The sequence below is a fragment of the Rhea americana genome, unplaced genomic scaffold (genome assembly GCF_003343005.1).
Source record: "Rhea americana isolate MKP2758 unplaced genomic scaffold, rheAme1 scaffold_82, whole genome shotgun sequence".
Classification (NCBI taxonomy): Eukaryota; Metazoa; Chordata; class Aves; order Rheiformes; family Rheidae; genus Rhea; species Rhea americana.
The window spans coordinates 3228628-3245981 of NW_028187001.1; the positions used below are offsets into that span (position 1 = coordinate 3228628).

General features: G+C 39.0%; 1 protein-coding gene across 4 annotated transcripts in view; it reads right to left on the reverse strand.

Annotated features, from left to right (window-relative positions):
• The window catches only part of SH3KBP1 (SH3 domain containing kinase binding protein 1), a 231679-nt gene that overhangs the window by 142091 nt on the left and 72234 nt on the right, over positions 1-17354 (reverse strand). For all 4 annotated transcript variants that reach the window (XM_085323139.1, XM_085323140.1, XM_085323142.1 and 1 more), the window contains one exon: positions 9726-9849. In XM_085323139.1, the coding sequence (XP_085179265.1) occupies positions 9726-9849 (124 nt within the window). The remainder of the gene's footprint in view (positions 1-9725; positions 9850-17354) is intronic.

Consider the following 17354-nt stretch of genomic DNA (forward strand, 5'->3'; position numbering starts at 1 on the left):
GGAAGAAAGGTTGATCCGTAAATTTTCAAATCAAGGCAGCCATGCCATTCTTGTAAAATCTCTCTAGATCTGGGTGAAAGACTAAGGGAGAAAAGCACAGACTGYCAGAGTAAGGAGGCAGAAGGTAATGGACTGAACCCATAGACAGCTGGGCCTTGTGAGGTGCCAAGTAACCTACCCTAGAGCAGAGATAAAGAGGGAACTGCTGGCAGCTGGGAGACACTTCTCTAAGCAATTTTGTGACAAAATAAATGGTCTCTTTTTTGATGAGGAAACAATTTTAAGACAAGGGGAAGCTTCAGAAATCTCTGTTTTTGCARTTTACTCCAATTAGAACTGCTCTAGTATGCGTGCATGTGTACACACTCCTAAAGGGTTTCTGGTCTATCCTCAAGAGGTTTCAACTTTTGCCATCCACTTGAAAAAGTCTAACAYAGTTTACTACGACCAGCAAAAAGGGAAAAGCTCAGATGTCTGACTCTTAGAGCAAAAAAGCAGCCATCTCAAGGAAGAAAGTGTTAAAAGTACAGGTTAGTCAGATGATGTACTTCAAAGACTGAGCCTAAAGTTGACCTCTTTCTCTACTACCTGCAAATTGAAACTCTAACAACCATTCATTACTGCTACGTAAGTTCTTACAGCAGATTATAGACCTATAGTTTGCATACCTTATGTGTCTCCATATACCAGAAGTCCTCAACCAGTATCTACCACCAAAGTCAGGACAAAAAAAAATCCTTACTGTTATCTTCTCTACCTTACTGAATAGACTGTGCATCTTACACACACACAGAACGTCTACTCCTTTCCAAGGAAAATGTCCCTATATTGAGTAAAATATGAATTTTACCAGGGCTGACCAAGACAAGTTCTTCACATCCATAAATTTTTGCTTCCTTGTGAGTGCTGCTACAGCAGGTAAGGCTGGGCAAGTAAAGTCTGTCCAGCATGTTACMTGCAAGAAAACTTCAAATGCAGAAGTCTTGGAAAACTAAAATACACCTAGAATCATCAGTGCTCCAAAGAAGAGAGCATGAAAAAAAGTAAAACAAATTTGGTCACCATGTCAAATGGCAATGGCAATAAAACCTCAAAAAGTTCACCACAAACTCAACTTAAACAATTTATTGACATAGCAAAGATAGCAGTTCTGGGATTAACATTAATGTAGAATGAACGGAGTTAAATGAAGAAGMAGCTAGTTAATGGTATTGCTATACCCAAGAAACAGTCAGTAGTTTTGGTTTTGATCTATTTAATTGGCCACTATGTATAAAATGGTTTTAATAAAAATGGAAGTGTTCTTAAAAGAAGGGTGTTGGTGATGAACTACACCAAACCCTGTCGTACAGACTSGTTAATCACTGTTATGCCTGACCTCATTCAAGAACTACCAGTGAGCTACATCCACTTATACTGTTAAGCTGTTTATATTAAATACACTTGCTAGAGTACAGATTGTTTTTTCTTTTTTTWWAAAAAAAGAATCTTATCCTAAAGGATAAGATTAGAGGCTGTTACCATCTATTGGCCATATATTGGATGCTGAATGTGAGTAGCTGGATATACTGGGCATAAATGGCAGGGTTTGGTAGCACAGGGCTGCTGCTTGAGAGGAGGTTGTGAACTGCCCTGTGCTGGTAACAGCCACTTCCAGTCAGATCTGAAATAGGTGAAAACAGCCCAATGAGCACCAAAACTTCAATGCCTCAGAGGAGCATGTGGCACCTCTGCTCAGACTTATTTGGGGAAAGACATGAGGAGACACCAAAAGCAGACAAAGGAGGTACACCTCCGTGGAGCCTGCAGCCGTGGGGTAACCCAAGCTGGGGCAGGGACATCCCTGAAGGGACTGTGGCCGTGGGGCACCCGTGCTGGAGCAGCAGCAAAAAGTGCGAGGCAGGGAGCAGCAAAGGTCACTGTGTGCTGATCCCAASCTCCTATGCCACCCGCCAGCTCGCTGAAGGGAAGGAGCGTAACGTGCATGCAGCGAAATCAAGTGGAGTGGAGACTCATAAGGAGGGAGGAGTGTTACTGGGTGGAAGTTGAGCCTGGGGAAGGGAGGAGGAAAGGCTTTTCCCTAAGTATTTGCTTAATGGTTTATGCTTTCCTTGTCTCTCAGTACCCAAATCAGTAATTAAAAGTTTATGTTAATTGGCAATAAATTAAGTGAAATTCCCTGAGTTAAGACTGTTTTCGTTGACAACATTCAAAGAGACACCTGCACTCTTCCTGTTTTATCTATCACAGGAATCCCGGCCCCTCAATAGCTGCTTTCTTCTGCTTGTTCATTCACCTGTCCCTGTAGCCCTACCCCACGACTTCAGCTGCTCCCTCTCTCTTCCTTAGAAACTCACTTATCTCTGGCTCTCCCGCTAGTACAAATATGCTTTGTGGACTGGTCTAAAAAACCAACAAACTTAAGTCATTGCCTCATTTGCCTCCATAACCACCAGCCTCCCCCTAAGATGCTTGCAATCCCTGTCAGCAATCCCTCTCCTGCAACTCCATTCCCCAAACAAAAAGTGTCCTCTACCTGTACAAAACCTGAAAATAGACTCTCGGCAGTCATGCCAAATAATGTATTTTTCCTTGTATTCTTTCCTCCCCACCTTTTTTTTCTTTAAAGTCACCTGTTAACTTATTTCTCATATATTTATGTTTATCTATCTGGCATTCCCAGAGGTCTAGAGCTAATTTTTTACAAAAATAGCCCTAGTGAACCTCTCACCCAAGAAGATTAGCAACTGAGCATACAACAAACATCCAGAGGATATGACTAACTTGGAATGACAATTCAAGGCAAGAGGAATTTCTACAGCCCTGTTCCTGCACAGAGCCTTATGGCGCTCTCTAAGGTCCCACACCAGGGCTTGGGTCTGACGATGCCACGCTGCAAAACCTACAGCAGGGCTCAGCATTTGTGCCTTCGGCAGAGGACTGTGAAGGAGTAACTGAAAAGAAGAAAAAGGTAGGCACTTAGGATAAAAAGAGAATGGGGTCAGGGCTTCAGGAAGAACAGACAGATCCTGTATCATACATAAGAAAACCTTATTTATTTATTTATTTGCAGTGAGGATGGTCAAGCACTCAAGAAGGTTGCTCACAGAAGTTGTACAGTCTTCATCTTTAGAGACGATCAAAATCTGGCTGAACACTACCTCCAGCAACCTGCTCTAGATGACCCTSCTTGAGCAGAGAGTTGGACTAGACTGATTCTAGACCTGCCTTCCAGCTGCAGCCGTTCTGTGGTTCTCTGGGGCACAGCATGTTAAATGACTGCTGGAATTCACATGCTGCAATCTGGATTGATAATTGAGACTATAACTGAAAACCAGGGTGGTAAATGATCATGACAGAAAAATTCAGATTTTAAATAGGTAAAGGCACTATTTAAACAGCACTTGTCAACAAGACCAGCTWGAAAAGGTGCAAGCACTGTTTTTCACTGTTGCCAAGAGGACAATGCTGAGAACTCAGTTCCAGAAAAATCAAACAAAAGAATCCAGCACATCAGTGGTCAATAGACTAATCTAAAAAATAAAAAGAGATTAAGAAGAAGCAGGAGGAAAGGGGCAGAAGAGGAAAGGAAAACCATCCCCACTTCCCACTAAACTCATTCTAGGGCACAAGATGGGTAGTGCAACCATTTTCCCTTACTATAAAATATCAAATCCAAAAGCATATCCCTATAACATAAGGAGAGTTGTTCACACATCAGACAAGTATCCCTCTTTTGAAAGCATCTTACTCATCAGCTCTGAAAGTAGCTGTATTCCACAAACATTAAGCATGTCCCCCTCACACTTCTACTACGGAGAATTACTTGTATCAGAGGTAAAGAAGCAGGAAACCAAAGTGCTAGAGAACAATCAYTTCTACACGCTTGATCTACAGCTTGTGTAGGTCAGGTGTAATTCAGACAAAACACTCGGAGACTCATTAAGCCCCCGAAGGTAAGTAATACTGTTCTGGATAATCAAAAGGGAACTTTACCAAACAGAGATCTYGTAACTAGTTGGAATGGAGCCCTTCTCGTCTGTCTCCAGAACAACCCAAAGTCTTACCCAACCTCCTGCAGATCTCTCTCTCTCTCACACACACACACACTGTTTTTCTAGCTACCATCCACAGGTCCAACACACATTGGTTGCTTTTCCTCCATCTCTGAACTGAAAATAATGCCTTTCTGTGCAGTGTCGCTTACCTACGGGTAAAGATTACAAAAGTACTTAYTTTCAAGAAACAGTGCTTTTAAAGGAAATGTGTATTATCTGAGACTGCTTATGCATACGTGGATATGATATTTAAACTCAAAGAAAAAACATTTTGCTGAATACGAGTTTCCTGTGTGATTAATTTCTTATGCCTCATTTTGGGTTTGTCATATGTTAAACATGCATTTTAACCTTAATAGGCTGAGAAGTATGTTCTTATGCATATTTGTGTAAACTTATTATACACCAATTAGCTGAACTTAAAAACCAAAAGGATTTTTTTTTCATGCTAGTTATGATTTCTCTGAAGTTGGCAGTGTTTGCAAGGGAACACTAAAGCCTGTCTGTGGAGAAGGCCTGAATGTATAAACAGCAGGCAGACAATCCAAAAGACAGATTAATGYCTTCTAGCTTCCTGTGTTTGAAAGAAAAAACAAAGTTGACCACCCTGGAGGGTCAGACACTTCATCAGACCCATAACTGGCACATGACAAAGGCAATCATTTGCCCTACATTTAATACGCACCATTTTATGAAAGAAATCTTGAGGTTTGCCTTTGTGTTAAAAAGTRCAGCTAGACTCCTAGATCATACACAACACTTGAAAACATACAAAACTCAGACAGCCAAGTCTCCATCAGCTTGTCTTTTTAATAAATGAAATGTCTTTTTCTATCCAAATAATTTAAAATCATACAACTATTGAAAGAGATGATGAAATATTTTACTTGCAAAACGCTTTTCCCATTTCTGTAACTTACAGAAATAGATTTAAATCTGTTTTACATACAACAGACTCTTGTTATTTTATCCRTAATGTAAAACTATTATACTGTCAATCTACGTTTACAAAATTCCATCTTTTAGGAAAGAACGTAAATTCTCTTTACTATTTAAATGTAGGGTGGACAGTAAAATAAATCATTCTCAAGAGAACTAGAAAAAGCATTTCCCTGCTTTCAATATTTGGCTCTGATTAACAGTATGTAAAACGTGATGAGTTGTTCCAGATTTTCTGGCTTGAATACCCTCAGTGCAGACTGCATTTACAGTTTATATAAAACAAATACATCTGGCAAGAAAATATATTAAATATTAAATATATTAAATATTCTCACTTGTCTAATAGTTGTTGTTAGTTTACTTACAACATGCAGCTCATTAACTCCAGTCCTGCAATTTAGCCTATGCAAGTGGGCTCCTGTTCCCTGATACACAAGATAGCATAATGAAGGCATAGAGAATACTTAAAAATCAGAAAAAATCTCYCATAAAATAAGCCAGTGCTATTAAACAATTAAGCTCAATACATACAAGCTTCCATTATGTATYTTTATACATGGATAAAGATTGTATGTTCAGTCTATGACAGATCTGGAATAGTTACACAAGTTTGGACCTGTTCTTAGATTTCAAAAGTTAACTTGGAAAAGATGAAATTTCACTGTGTTGGCAAAGCATTAAAAAAAAAAAAAAAAAGTCCAATGTTCTCCTGTTTCAAGACCAATCTGCAATTTTCTTACAATGTTAAATAATAGAAACGACAATTTGACCTTTTAACTCATCTTAAACTACTCTCAGGGAAAATAAAGGTTTTCCCAATCTGCTACTAATGGGGTTCAACAATGCCAATTCTAAGGAGAATCAAGGGTTTTTTTGTTTTGTTTTGTTTTTTAAACAGCTTGCACAAAGTTAAGAACAATAGTTCCATATGCCAAGTACGAATTCTGGAATAGAGAAAAGATGTACTGAAAGGCCYGTATTTGGCCAGGAAAAGATTTTCTTGACATATGAACTGTAGGAGGTAACAAAAGACTGATTTCTCTCAAGTTCTGGCACAGCCCATACAAGACAACCATGGCTGACATTCATATASTTTCAGAGATTTCATTCAGTGCCTTGGCCATTTTGGTTAGACAGGAGTTGACAGTGCTATACCTGAAGCATYTGTCAAAATTAGCCCGGAGCTGCTGCTGCCCTGGGAAGGTCAAGGAAAGCACAAGGAAGACAATGTTTTACTAAGCTCATCTCTATACTGGAAGAAATAGTTCTTCCTTGAGCCTCTCAGAGGTGTAGTACGAACTCACTGAAACTACATTAAAATGTTCTAATTTCTAGATGTTAATTGCCATTGCTACCACACGATTACAGCAGATCTCAACATCTTTGAAGCATGTTTAAGTCAGGTTTTGATGATAAGCAGCCTGAGTCAGAAATACTTGAAATTTTTGGAAGCTATGAGTAATTTTAGACATGTCATTGCAGAAAATTAGAAATTTTTCTGCACATCTGAAAAATAAATATGCATTAGGATACCTGAACTTGCAAACTAAAATGTGCTAATTTGGCCAGACTTCAAGTCATTTAACYAAAGTTACAAAGCAACTCTGTGGCAGATCTAGAAAACAGAGCTCATTATTTCTTCTGTGCAGTTCTAACTTTTAGATAATATTTGCAAAGCTACAAAAGATAATTAACTCAAAATATTAACTTGCAAAATAGCCAAGCATAACATGATTTTCTGAATTATGTCTACCACAGTAATCACTTSTATTGTGTTTCTCTTGAGTTACTAGTATATGTAATGGTCAGCAAGAAACATTAAAGGAACAGAGATGCTCTTGTTTTACTGTCCTCAGTGAAAAACAGACAAAATCCATACCTTCTGTTTCTYCTGGTCTCTATGGTAGAAAAATGAGTGATTCATGGATGGTACACTACAACTAATACTACTGAAATCAATAGTCACCCTCAGTCAGTACATAAGGGAAATGCTAATACTGTTAGGCTACTATTGCRGAACTGGGCCGACTTTAAATTGTTCCTAGATTACATCTGTAATCCCCAGAAGTAGTGCCCGCTACTTATTTGACAAAAACAAACCTTTATAAGATGTGTTTCAATTTTACTTTGGTTTTATTACAAGATCCCTCCATTGTAACACATTGTTCAGAAATAATTAGGATGAAGAAACAAGATACGAAGTTGGATCCACAACTTCCCTTCCTTTCCTYTTAGCTATTGAGATGTTTCTTACAAATAATTTAGCTATTTTCCTTAATACTCACTGWTGGACACTCACTGATATTCCTCAAGGAAAAACAGGTATCAAACAAACTCTTCAAAAGCCAAAAATCCAAGAGTCTATGATTCTTCTACTCAATATTTAAATACCTGCAGGCTGCTGCCACTTGCATTATACCAACCAAGTTAAAGTAGCACACTATGCAATGTAACACTATAGTAGTAAAAACGTTCTTAATATCATCTTGGTAGAAGAAACAAGGTATCAGCACAGAATACTTACTCCCAGGTCACTGAATCTGCTCTGAAGTTATGAACAGTAAAATTACACTGCTCAAGCAAATAAATTATTTTGTTTTTTTTTTTTTTTTTAAAAAAAAACAAGGATTTACTAACACTGACTACTGTTTCATTGCTTAACAGCACCTAAAGACCTTCAGAATGTATCACTCAACTTCATTTCCTAACATGAAAGAAAATAGTGCTCTCTTTCAGGTCAGGTCACATTTGCCAGTTGCTAAACATCTTGAGATAGGTTTTAACAACAAATTCCAGCACAAGGATACTCAAGAAGAAGAATCTCCATGGAATTTAGGGCTCACTCTTCAGTAAAACACTGCAATTCTCTCTCCACAAGGTGATTTGCCCTCTCCGTTCCCATGTAGCTCTTGGTAGACTCTTCGTTCCTGAACACAACAGTAGTTACGGTCTTTGCACTGTGCTCAGACCAACCCCAGAGAAAGAGGGGAAAGTTCTCAGCACCACAGTTCTCATGGCCTTGCGACACTCTGTGCATGCTCAGCTGCTGCTGCAGAGCAGAGTAGGGCAGGCAGGGTGCAAATGCTCACTCTGCAGTGATGGACGTGGCCATGAAGCAGCAGCCAAAGTTAAAAGATTTACCAATCCTGACTCTGCAGAGGTAGCCATGGGAAGTGCAGTCTCCACTAATGAAATCCAATGCAGTAACATCCTTACATGAGATCTGCTATCTCCAAGCCTATTCCCTTTCTCAAGCTACAGCTTCATGTTGGTCTTTGTTTGCTTTTTCAATAAACACGGAGCTTCATCTTCTCAAGCTATAGAGAGAAAAAAAAGAATTTCCTTTTTCTTCTCAATCCTTCAAAGCCTCTGAGATATGGGGAAGAAAGAGGAGGAAAAAGCCTCTGCTGTATCATTTTTGGAGCGCTATTCCCTTGTGAATGAAYGAAATCTCTGCATCTGCCACAGCTATTAGCCTTCTCCACATAGCAGCTGAAGCAATATGGAATACACTCARTCCCTAGATAATTTCACAACTACTCATACGGTTCTGTATAGTAGCCATGAAAAAGAATCATTCTTGGTAATTTCATTCTGCTGTTGCTTGAAAAACCTATGACCCAAAGCAGAAATATTGGACACGTCTCCAGATTCAGGACGACACTGCAGACTCAAAAGACCAAGCTGTCTGGGATTTATTTCCAACTTTTGTTTTAAAGATTTCCTAGCAAGAGAGATGGAGATTACTCCCTCTGCATTTTAAAGGAAGTCTTACATTTTTCAGAAATTATTAAATCTTCCTAACTTGCAATTGCAACCTTASGTCTAAGATAGCAAGTCGAACTGCCAGCTCAATGCAATATTCACCCATAATATTTAAGAGGAAATTTCCATATGCATAGCCTTGAGAGTATAAAAGATGCACCAAAATGGAAATTTCATTACAGTAATGATTAATGACAGCAGATTATTCTGCAAAAAGAAAGTAAGCAAGAAATTGTCCAGTGAATTCTCCAGGAAAAATAAAGCCCATCTCTTACACACAGAGTCATATAAACATACCCTAAARACACATCTGTCTCATTATCTGTTATAAGGAGATCTTTTTGTTCTGTCTGATATTTCTGAGAACAGGATTGGAAGGTAGGAAATGAGAAAGAAGATATGGAGGCTTCCATTTTAACAACTCAAAGCCATACATAGGAATCTGCCTTGGGAGTCAAGCCAGATATGAAGAGTACACAGTCCAATCTGAAATATGATACAATGCTACACATTTCTGAAGAAACTAATACTAAAAGTATTATGTTTCCACTTTTTGTAGTTGTTCACTGCCAGTAAACAGCTTCTGTCTGGGACACAACATGAACACATGAATGTGGAATGAATGTGTATGGACATCACTGAGCAGAAAGCGTCATATACGCAAAGCTGTCCGTTCTTTACTTTGAAAAGCTTTAGTAATCTGCACATATATATATATCTCCTTAATTAAATGCATCTAGCAAGGATCGCTTTAACAAGACAGAGATGCTTGCGTAAATTAAAGTGGAAATAATATAGGCATCCATATGCTGGTCTAAGAAGAGAGCAAGATTTTTGTATTCCTGCTATGCCTTTACAGTTAAATAAATTCTAGCTTTAGTTCCAGAAGTAATGAACRTTTACATTTCATTTTCTTAAATGTTTGAATTTCATCTGTGTTGAAGCTTCTGCATACTATACCTTTTTTGTTGGTCCTAATAATTGTCTCAGACAACAGTAAAGGGCTTCCATTGGAAACTTCATTTATAGGCTTCTCTGGTGGTTTGTTGGCAATATTTTCTTTCTTCATGTCCTTCTTTATTTCCTGCATAAGAAAAGGCAGATAGAAACAGAAAAGAAAAAGAAGAAATCATAAATAAAAGGTATCACAAAAATATTCTAAATCTCAACCTCCCAGGATTTCTTAAAACTTCCATACACCACTGCCTATGCTAATGCTACCTCAAAGACATCTTTGTAAGTGGCAACGCCACAAAATGAAAATAACTGTCAGCAATTCTTCTAATCAATACTTTCTTTCATTTTTAGAAGAGATTAATTCCGCATTTGTGCCTGAAAACTGTAAGATAGCTTTGCAAAAATCTTAAAGATCACCAAGGCTGAATGGTGAAAAGAAAAAAAAATCTTAGCTTATCCATCAATTAGTCACAGATTTGACACACAAGAAAGAATCAGGTTCAGTGTTCCCTTTGTAAAGGCAGCTAAGTCTGCTTTCCCTCTATTGAGAAGCCCASAGAAACAACAGCCATAGCAGGCAGAAAAAAAATATTAAATAGGAAAATATGACAAATGTTACCATAATTGGCAGAAGCATATAGAGCCTGCTGTCATAACCGTTGCTAGCACTAACACATTTTGCAGCTGACTACCTTTTAAGGTGATTGCCATTTTAGCAGCACATAGAAAAAAGTATAYGGTGGAGTGAAGTTTCATCAAAGTAAACCCACAGGAAACAGCTTCCCAAGACTTCACAGCCAGTGCAAGTGAACATGCACAATACCTTCCTGCCAGTCTCCTAGGCAGACTTAAAGATCTGCCTCTTCATTGTCTGTAGCTATTTTGCCAAAATATCTAACATATAATAGTATTTCTTCTCTCAWCCTGAAACACCACTGAGATATTCAGGAAGCACTGCCTCTACTTTACAGACAGGGAACTGATGCATCACTAAAAGGCCAGGCCATTTGCCCATAGTCTTCCACAAAATACATGGCAAAGAAAAAAAGTTCACTTTGTCTCCAAGCTGTATCYCAGGTGAGGACCACAGAATCGTTCAGACTGGGAGGGACCTCARGAGGTCTCCCCTTGACCTTCTGCCCAAAGTAGGGCCAGCTCCAAGGTCAGACCAGGCTCAGGGCCAACTCCATGTTGAGAACGTCCAAGGACAGAGAGGACACAACTTTGCAGGGCAGCCTGCTCCACTGCTTGCTTGCCCTATAAGTTCTTTTCTTACACTCAACCTGAATCTCTAAATTTCACTTCATGTCTGCTCCCTCCTATCCTCCTGCCATTCACCACTGTGAAGAGCCTGGCTCTGTTTTCCTGATAACCTCCTCGTCAGTACTGCAAGGACCTCCTGCAGCCATCTCTTCTCCAGGCTGAACGAGCCCAGCTCCCTCAGCATCTCGTCACAGGGCAAGTGCTCCAGCCTTCAACCTGCATCCCTGCCAGTTCACTCTTCCTTYCAAGGGGCAGAGACTGGCATTTTTCCTGGTTGAATTTCATAAGGCTCCTTATGCAGCCTTAAGGTGTGGGTCCTTCTAAATGGCAGTGCTGCCTTCACGCACAACTGCTGGGCTCCCCAGTTCGGTGTCATCTGCAAACTGGATGAGATCTAAATCCTAAATTTAGCAGGGATAGGTGAAAGCTTTGAATAATCTCTTCCACTAGCAAAAAAATAGCCTTTACACATTTCCCCCTTGTCCCTAAACACACACATTTTCTAACTTACACTTAGTCACTACCTTCATCTATATCCCAGCACCTCCAGCCTCCCACCAGCACACAGCAGTGCATCGTACACAGGAAGTACTATAGACCTTATTTATGTTCCCAGCATATTGGCCATGAACACTGAACCACAGAAAGCAAATTTCTGTTGAAAGTTTCTAAACAACATCATACAAAACAAAATTTTTCAAATGATACTTTCATCTGCAGGATCTATTTTAAAACTGAATTTCATGATGTTTTCTAATCTTTTATATTCCCTCTTCAATCAGTACTTCAAAGTTGAACTATTATGTACATAATGTTAAYGCATTCTTCTATATCTGCACAAAGCATTTACCATGTATCAGTATTCCATTAGCAGATGTAAGAGTTTTTATAAACAGCTGCCCACTCAAGATGCAATGCATATTCTATCTACTGACATCACACAGGTAAAATAGCATCTAAAATCCAATTCATCACAGTAACTGTCGTAACTGAACTACATATGTGAATGAATAYATGCATCTCCATGATAGATATTGCTGCTGTTAGAAGAAATACTGTGCATCATTCCTGTTTAAAAGTGAAACACAAGATAATTTAAGAATATTGTACACATTTGGAAAAAAATGTTACCTCACTTTCTAAACAATGGACTAGACTAAGACATTATCCCAAGAGGCTTTTGTCCGTCTTAAAAATTATATGATAGAATAAATGAATCCACCCAAAGCTTGTTGTATTTAAGTTTCAAACTTATTTTGCAGCTAGGTGACAAATTCACAGTATTTTTTAAAAAAATATCTACAGTTTAAATGCAMTGTGTGTGTCAGAAACACTCTCTTACAAACAGGACCACAAGATATACCCTACAGTTGACTCCACAWCACCAGAAGTTGTTTCCTGTGTGTCATTAGTGAAATGTTTTCCACTCTTTCTGTCAGCACGAAACTATATCTTCAACTCCCAAACTTTCAAAAAAGTACAATATTTTTTATTTTAAAAATTTTATTCAAAAGTGTCAGAGAAAACTGTTTATTCTAAGAGAAAGCAGTGTTACACCCTCAGGCCTGCAGGTGAGTAACTCTTGTGCCTTTGCGGTTGCTCACAGCTTTTGAAGGAGCATTATTTTGCTTCTGAAAAAACCCACAGGAGTACAAGTCAACTCCATAAAAAAAAATCAACATTTCGTTGTAGGATGGGAAGACTTACACTTCCTTTCTCATCTGGCATTCATGGGRAAAAAAATAGAGATACATGCTCAATGTTCCCTAAGATGAAACTGATACAGAAGATGTAGCACCTTGYAGCAACCAAAATTCTGAAATCTTCTAAGGATTTCATTTGTCTTCCTTTCCAGTGTTGGTTTAGTGTACCTTTCATCAGTGTTTCCAATGCTGCTCATGAGAAGGGTCTTTCACAGTCCACAATAACATGACATTTGAGCTCTAATGTCAGCAGCATGAAATTACAGATCCAGGAGGAAATTTACAAAGTGGAAAACTCTCTAAATAATGAAAAAGAAATCAAGTGAAAGCCAAACCGGCTTTACTAAGCTAAAATCTTATCCAAAATATGCTTGTATTTAGAAACACTCTATGGGAAGCCTTTATCTAAGGGGCTCAGCATGCAATCTGCAGTGGCAAAGTTTTGCCAGCACTAAGCCACTAACGCACCTTTTCAGTTCCTTGTCTTGGACTATATCACAAGACTTAAAAACATAAAAACAAACCAAAAATAAAAACCACCTTGAGCAGCTTCGCTGCAGTAGCCTGTGGAAAACATTATTAACAACATTACATTCTATGTCCATGTCCCTCCTGCCTCAGCACTGTCTTCTCTTCCACATTGTTTAACCTTGAGGAACTTAAGATTTTAGGACTTCCCCCCCCCAGCTATGGCCCAAATGGAGCCAGGACATCAGCCCTGTCCATATCGTTTCATCATGAACTTGTCTCCTGGCACAGCTATAGCCCCCATTGCCCAGCCTTCTCTGAGCCAAGGCCTGTGCATAGCTCAGCRAACAACCCCAGCCACAGGCTGTCCCTAAAAGGCAACGAGGACGAGGCCAGGCYCTTGAGGAAGGGCAGAACAGAGGATTTCATCACGCAAGTTAAGCTYTTCTCAGGGACAAGAAAATAGGCCCTGTTAGTGTTGTTAAATCCAGCATTTATCCAGTATTGATGCAGCCCTTTATATCTATCCCTCTTTTATCTGCTGTACAGAAGCTGCAGGAGAGGAGGGGGAAAAAAAGAAAAATAAAGGGGGGGTATTACTCTAAAACACTAAAATGCTTTACAAAAGAAATGCATTTCTGCTTGAGAAATGGAATTAAAAAAACAAACAAAACTGTCAACACAGCTAATCCCAAGCTCACATTATGGTTCACACATACGAGTTCATACTATGGTTCACAAAAAAAGAAAAGAAAAGAAAAGAGGATGACTACTTTGGATATTAGGTCAATAATGTAATTAGAACAGCCCTAAAAGCTAGTTGCTCCAACATTGGTAATACTTTCGGACATCACTCCGCATAACCCATTCATCCTGGAGTCAAATGAAGTCAGAAAGTAGAAGCATGTCAGGCAAGGAAAAAGAGGAGTCAAATCAGCTTCCAAAGCTACAAGTACCAAAAGCAGTCTGGGGAACTTTCTCCTGATGTATGAAAAAGTCCACTTCTGGTGCTGGTTTCAGGCTGGAGTTTGTGCATATTATTTATTGTCAGGAAGAAGTCCCAAGTGAATGAAGAAATAGAAATTCAACTTTCATGTAGGACAGATGGAAGTTTGGAACTTCTCAGACTGCCTTGAGTGGTTCAAGAACAGCTGAATTTAAAATTCCAGTGCAAGATGAAAAGGAATTAGTAACCCAGTTGTGAGATAAGGGATTGGTTCTTGAAAAGGGAGCTTGTGTTTGAAAAGGGAGGAGAAGAAAAACAGGGATCTTTACTACATTACACTGTACTAAAATACTGCAGGCATCAACCTAGAATTAGCTCTCTGCCCAGCAAGGACTTCAGCACGCTTCCTGACTATGATTCTTGCACTGGTTTCTGGTGGTGGTTAGACTACAGCAAATACAGATCAGATCCAGCCACCACTCACTATGGGCCACTCTGCCCTTGAGTAGGACAAGGTGGACTGTGCAGCTACTGTGGGATATTGTGGTACGCTGCATCTCCTCCAAACCACACACAGGGGCACCTTTACCAGAAATCCATGTGGGCACACTGGGTCACGAGAAAGAATGAAAATGAAGCAGCCACCTGCAGTAGCTACAGACCAGACACGAGGACCTAGAGAGCCCTTCCCTGAGCCCACAAGACAAGTGTCCACGGAGAGCCCCAGTCCATGTGAAGGGCAAACATTTGGGAGGAAGGGATTCAAGAGGGCTCCCAAGGGCAGCGCTTGCATCTCCATGCCATCATGAACATCTCTGACTCACCTTTCAGTCGCTGAGATGTTTCTGCAGAATCACCAGCTGTCTCGCTCACAGAGCCAACCTATAAAGAGCTATGCTTTCACAGTGCTCGCAGCTTTGAAAATACCTCTAAACTTATCTTTTGTAGTATTTGTTATTTGATTTCGAGGTAGAGTCTGGTATAAACTTCATGGGTCAAAATGCTTTATTTTTCCCTAAGCCACACAAAGATAATTGTAGTTATGAGTAGCTCATCTTCAAGGGGCTGTTTCTTGGGAAYCCCTTAACTAAATGACCTCACATTTCAACCACTAAATCTAAACCAGGCCCATCCAAGGCTATAAATTTTAAGATAGGCTCCATCTCTYGTGTATGTGGGGTTTCAAAGTGATTCCAAAATGATACGCAGTTCTACTAGGAAGAGAAGGTCCTCTAACTGAAAAAAATCATTGTGGCCTTTAAAGATAAACTCTCTCTGATGAAATATTACAATTTTAATTATAATCTAGGAATCCAAACATATTTTACAACACACTGAAGGCCCTCATACTTCGCACACCCTTTTAATACCTACCCTCCTATTTACTTATTTATGTATTTGTATTTTTTKGTAAGCAGGTTTCAACTACACTGTATAGATGCCAATGGTCAAACAACAAATGAAAAGATTATTTACTTCTAGCAAACTTTAAAATACTATTTACCCAACAAAACACAAATTCTATACAATATTCAAGTGGATTTTATTTGATTCTTCTTTAATCCTATCCCATACTACTATGGGCCACAGAAATTAAGACAATCCCAGTAAGCTTGTGAGTTTTAGAATAATAAGAAATATTAATTACAAAACAAAAAATTACATGGTGTGCTAAAACTCCTTCATATAGCAAAATTCATCATATTCAGGTGCACCTATACCCTATTAAATGACTTTTTCAACATACAAGATCTAAAGGTTAATTATCTTTCATCTTTCCTTAAGTCTTGACATGACAGTCTTCCTGCCTTTTCAAGATACAGAGAGAAGAACAGAAGTTACAGTTAATATTTGTTACCAAGAYGGAAAGAAAGTTGTAAGAACTTCTGCTACTTTCACAATGTGAACATTTCAGTTTTTTTTTTTTTTACTCTAGCCATTCCGATTTTTACAGGAAACTCAACTAAAAACTTTTGAGGAAATTGCTGCAACCTTTCTGTGATAATAAATGCCATGAAATGCTGTTTTGTACTGATGCAGAGATGAAATGCCCCAGGCAACATTTCCTCCCTCATAGATGTTGGAAGCTGTGAAATTTATGTGAAAATCACCGTCAGACTCCAAGATCACTTACTGAAGGTTTCCATGTGCAAAAGGAAAACCAATTCTTGTATGCTGAAGGGGAGAGGGTTAATGAAAATAACTTTAAAGCTTTTTGAAAACAAAGCACATGCATACTGAAGAGGTGGGTTGTTTTTTTCAATTTGAGAAATAATGAAGCTTTTCACAACTCAAAAATCTTCAGCCTGTACATTGCTTGAAGCCAAATATGGCAGCAGTAATAAGAACCCAGGATCACACGCACCCTAGAGGGAAGCCATGCAACATTAATTATCAAAAGACGACAATGGAATTGTTAGGAGCACTTTAAACCCTTTGAGATGCAGTATGTGAGATTTTTAGAAAGCTTTTTTTAATCTCTTCTCCCACAAACATACTTTATATTTCAAGAGAGACAACTGCAACCATGACTTTCTGCAAACATTGTCTATCACAACGAATGAATTCAATTACCTTTTTACATTGAAATCTCAAAATGCAAGTCTGCTGCAGAGTACCTTTGTGCAATGCCTTAGTTCTCCTGAGCTATTTCCTGTGCTATTTTCACTAAAAGTAGTTAAGAGTTATTGGATAATTGTAAATGTGCTGAGGCACAGATGTAATTTTGCTATTGTCAAGAATCTTGTGATTCCACTACAAAATAAACAATATGTCTGGTAGTGAGAGTAGAAGAGACTTTCCCAGCAACTGAGCTACCATCAGTGTGAAAACTATTTTCAACCAGAAAAGTGAAGGCAACATTAAAATCCCAATATGCTTTTATAACACTAGTCTTAAGCTCTACTAACAGCAAAATAACCGTGTTTCAAAGATAATACGGAGACCACCTGGCTTTTACCCTTCTGCCTTCTATATCACTCAAGATCCAGTAGTCTTTTCTTACCCTTCCTAGTGCAATTACTAAGTCCAAGACACAGAGATAGACCAAAGGACCTCCAAGTACCAGGAGTGAGTGTGAGATGAAAGAACGTTTCCATTACCTGGTCACAGGAGGAGACTCCTGTCCCTGGGCACATCAGCAGGCAGGGAAAGAAGGCCACCTTGGCAAATGCGCTTCACAAACTGCAACCCCAAGCTTCTACCAGCTGCATCGGTGGGATATTCTTATTGTGCGCATCATCTGAGCTCATG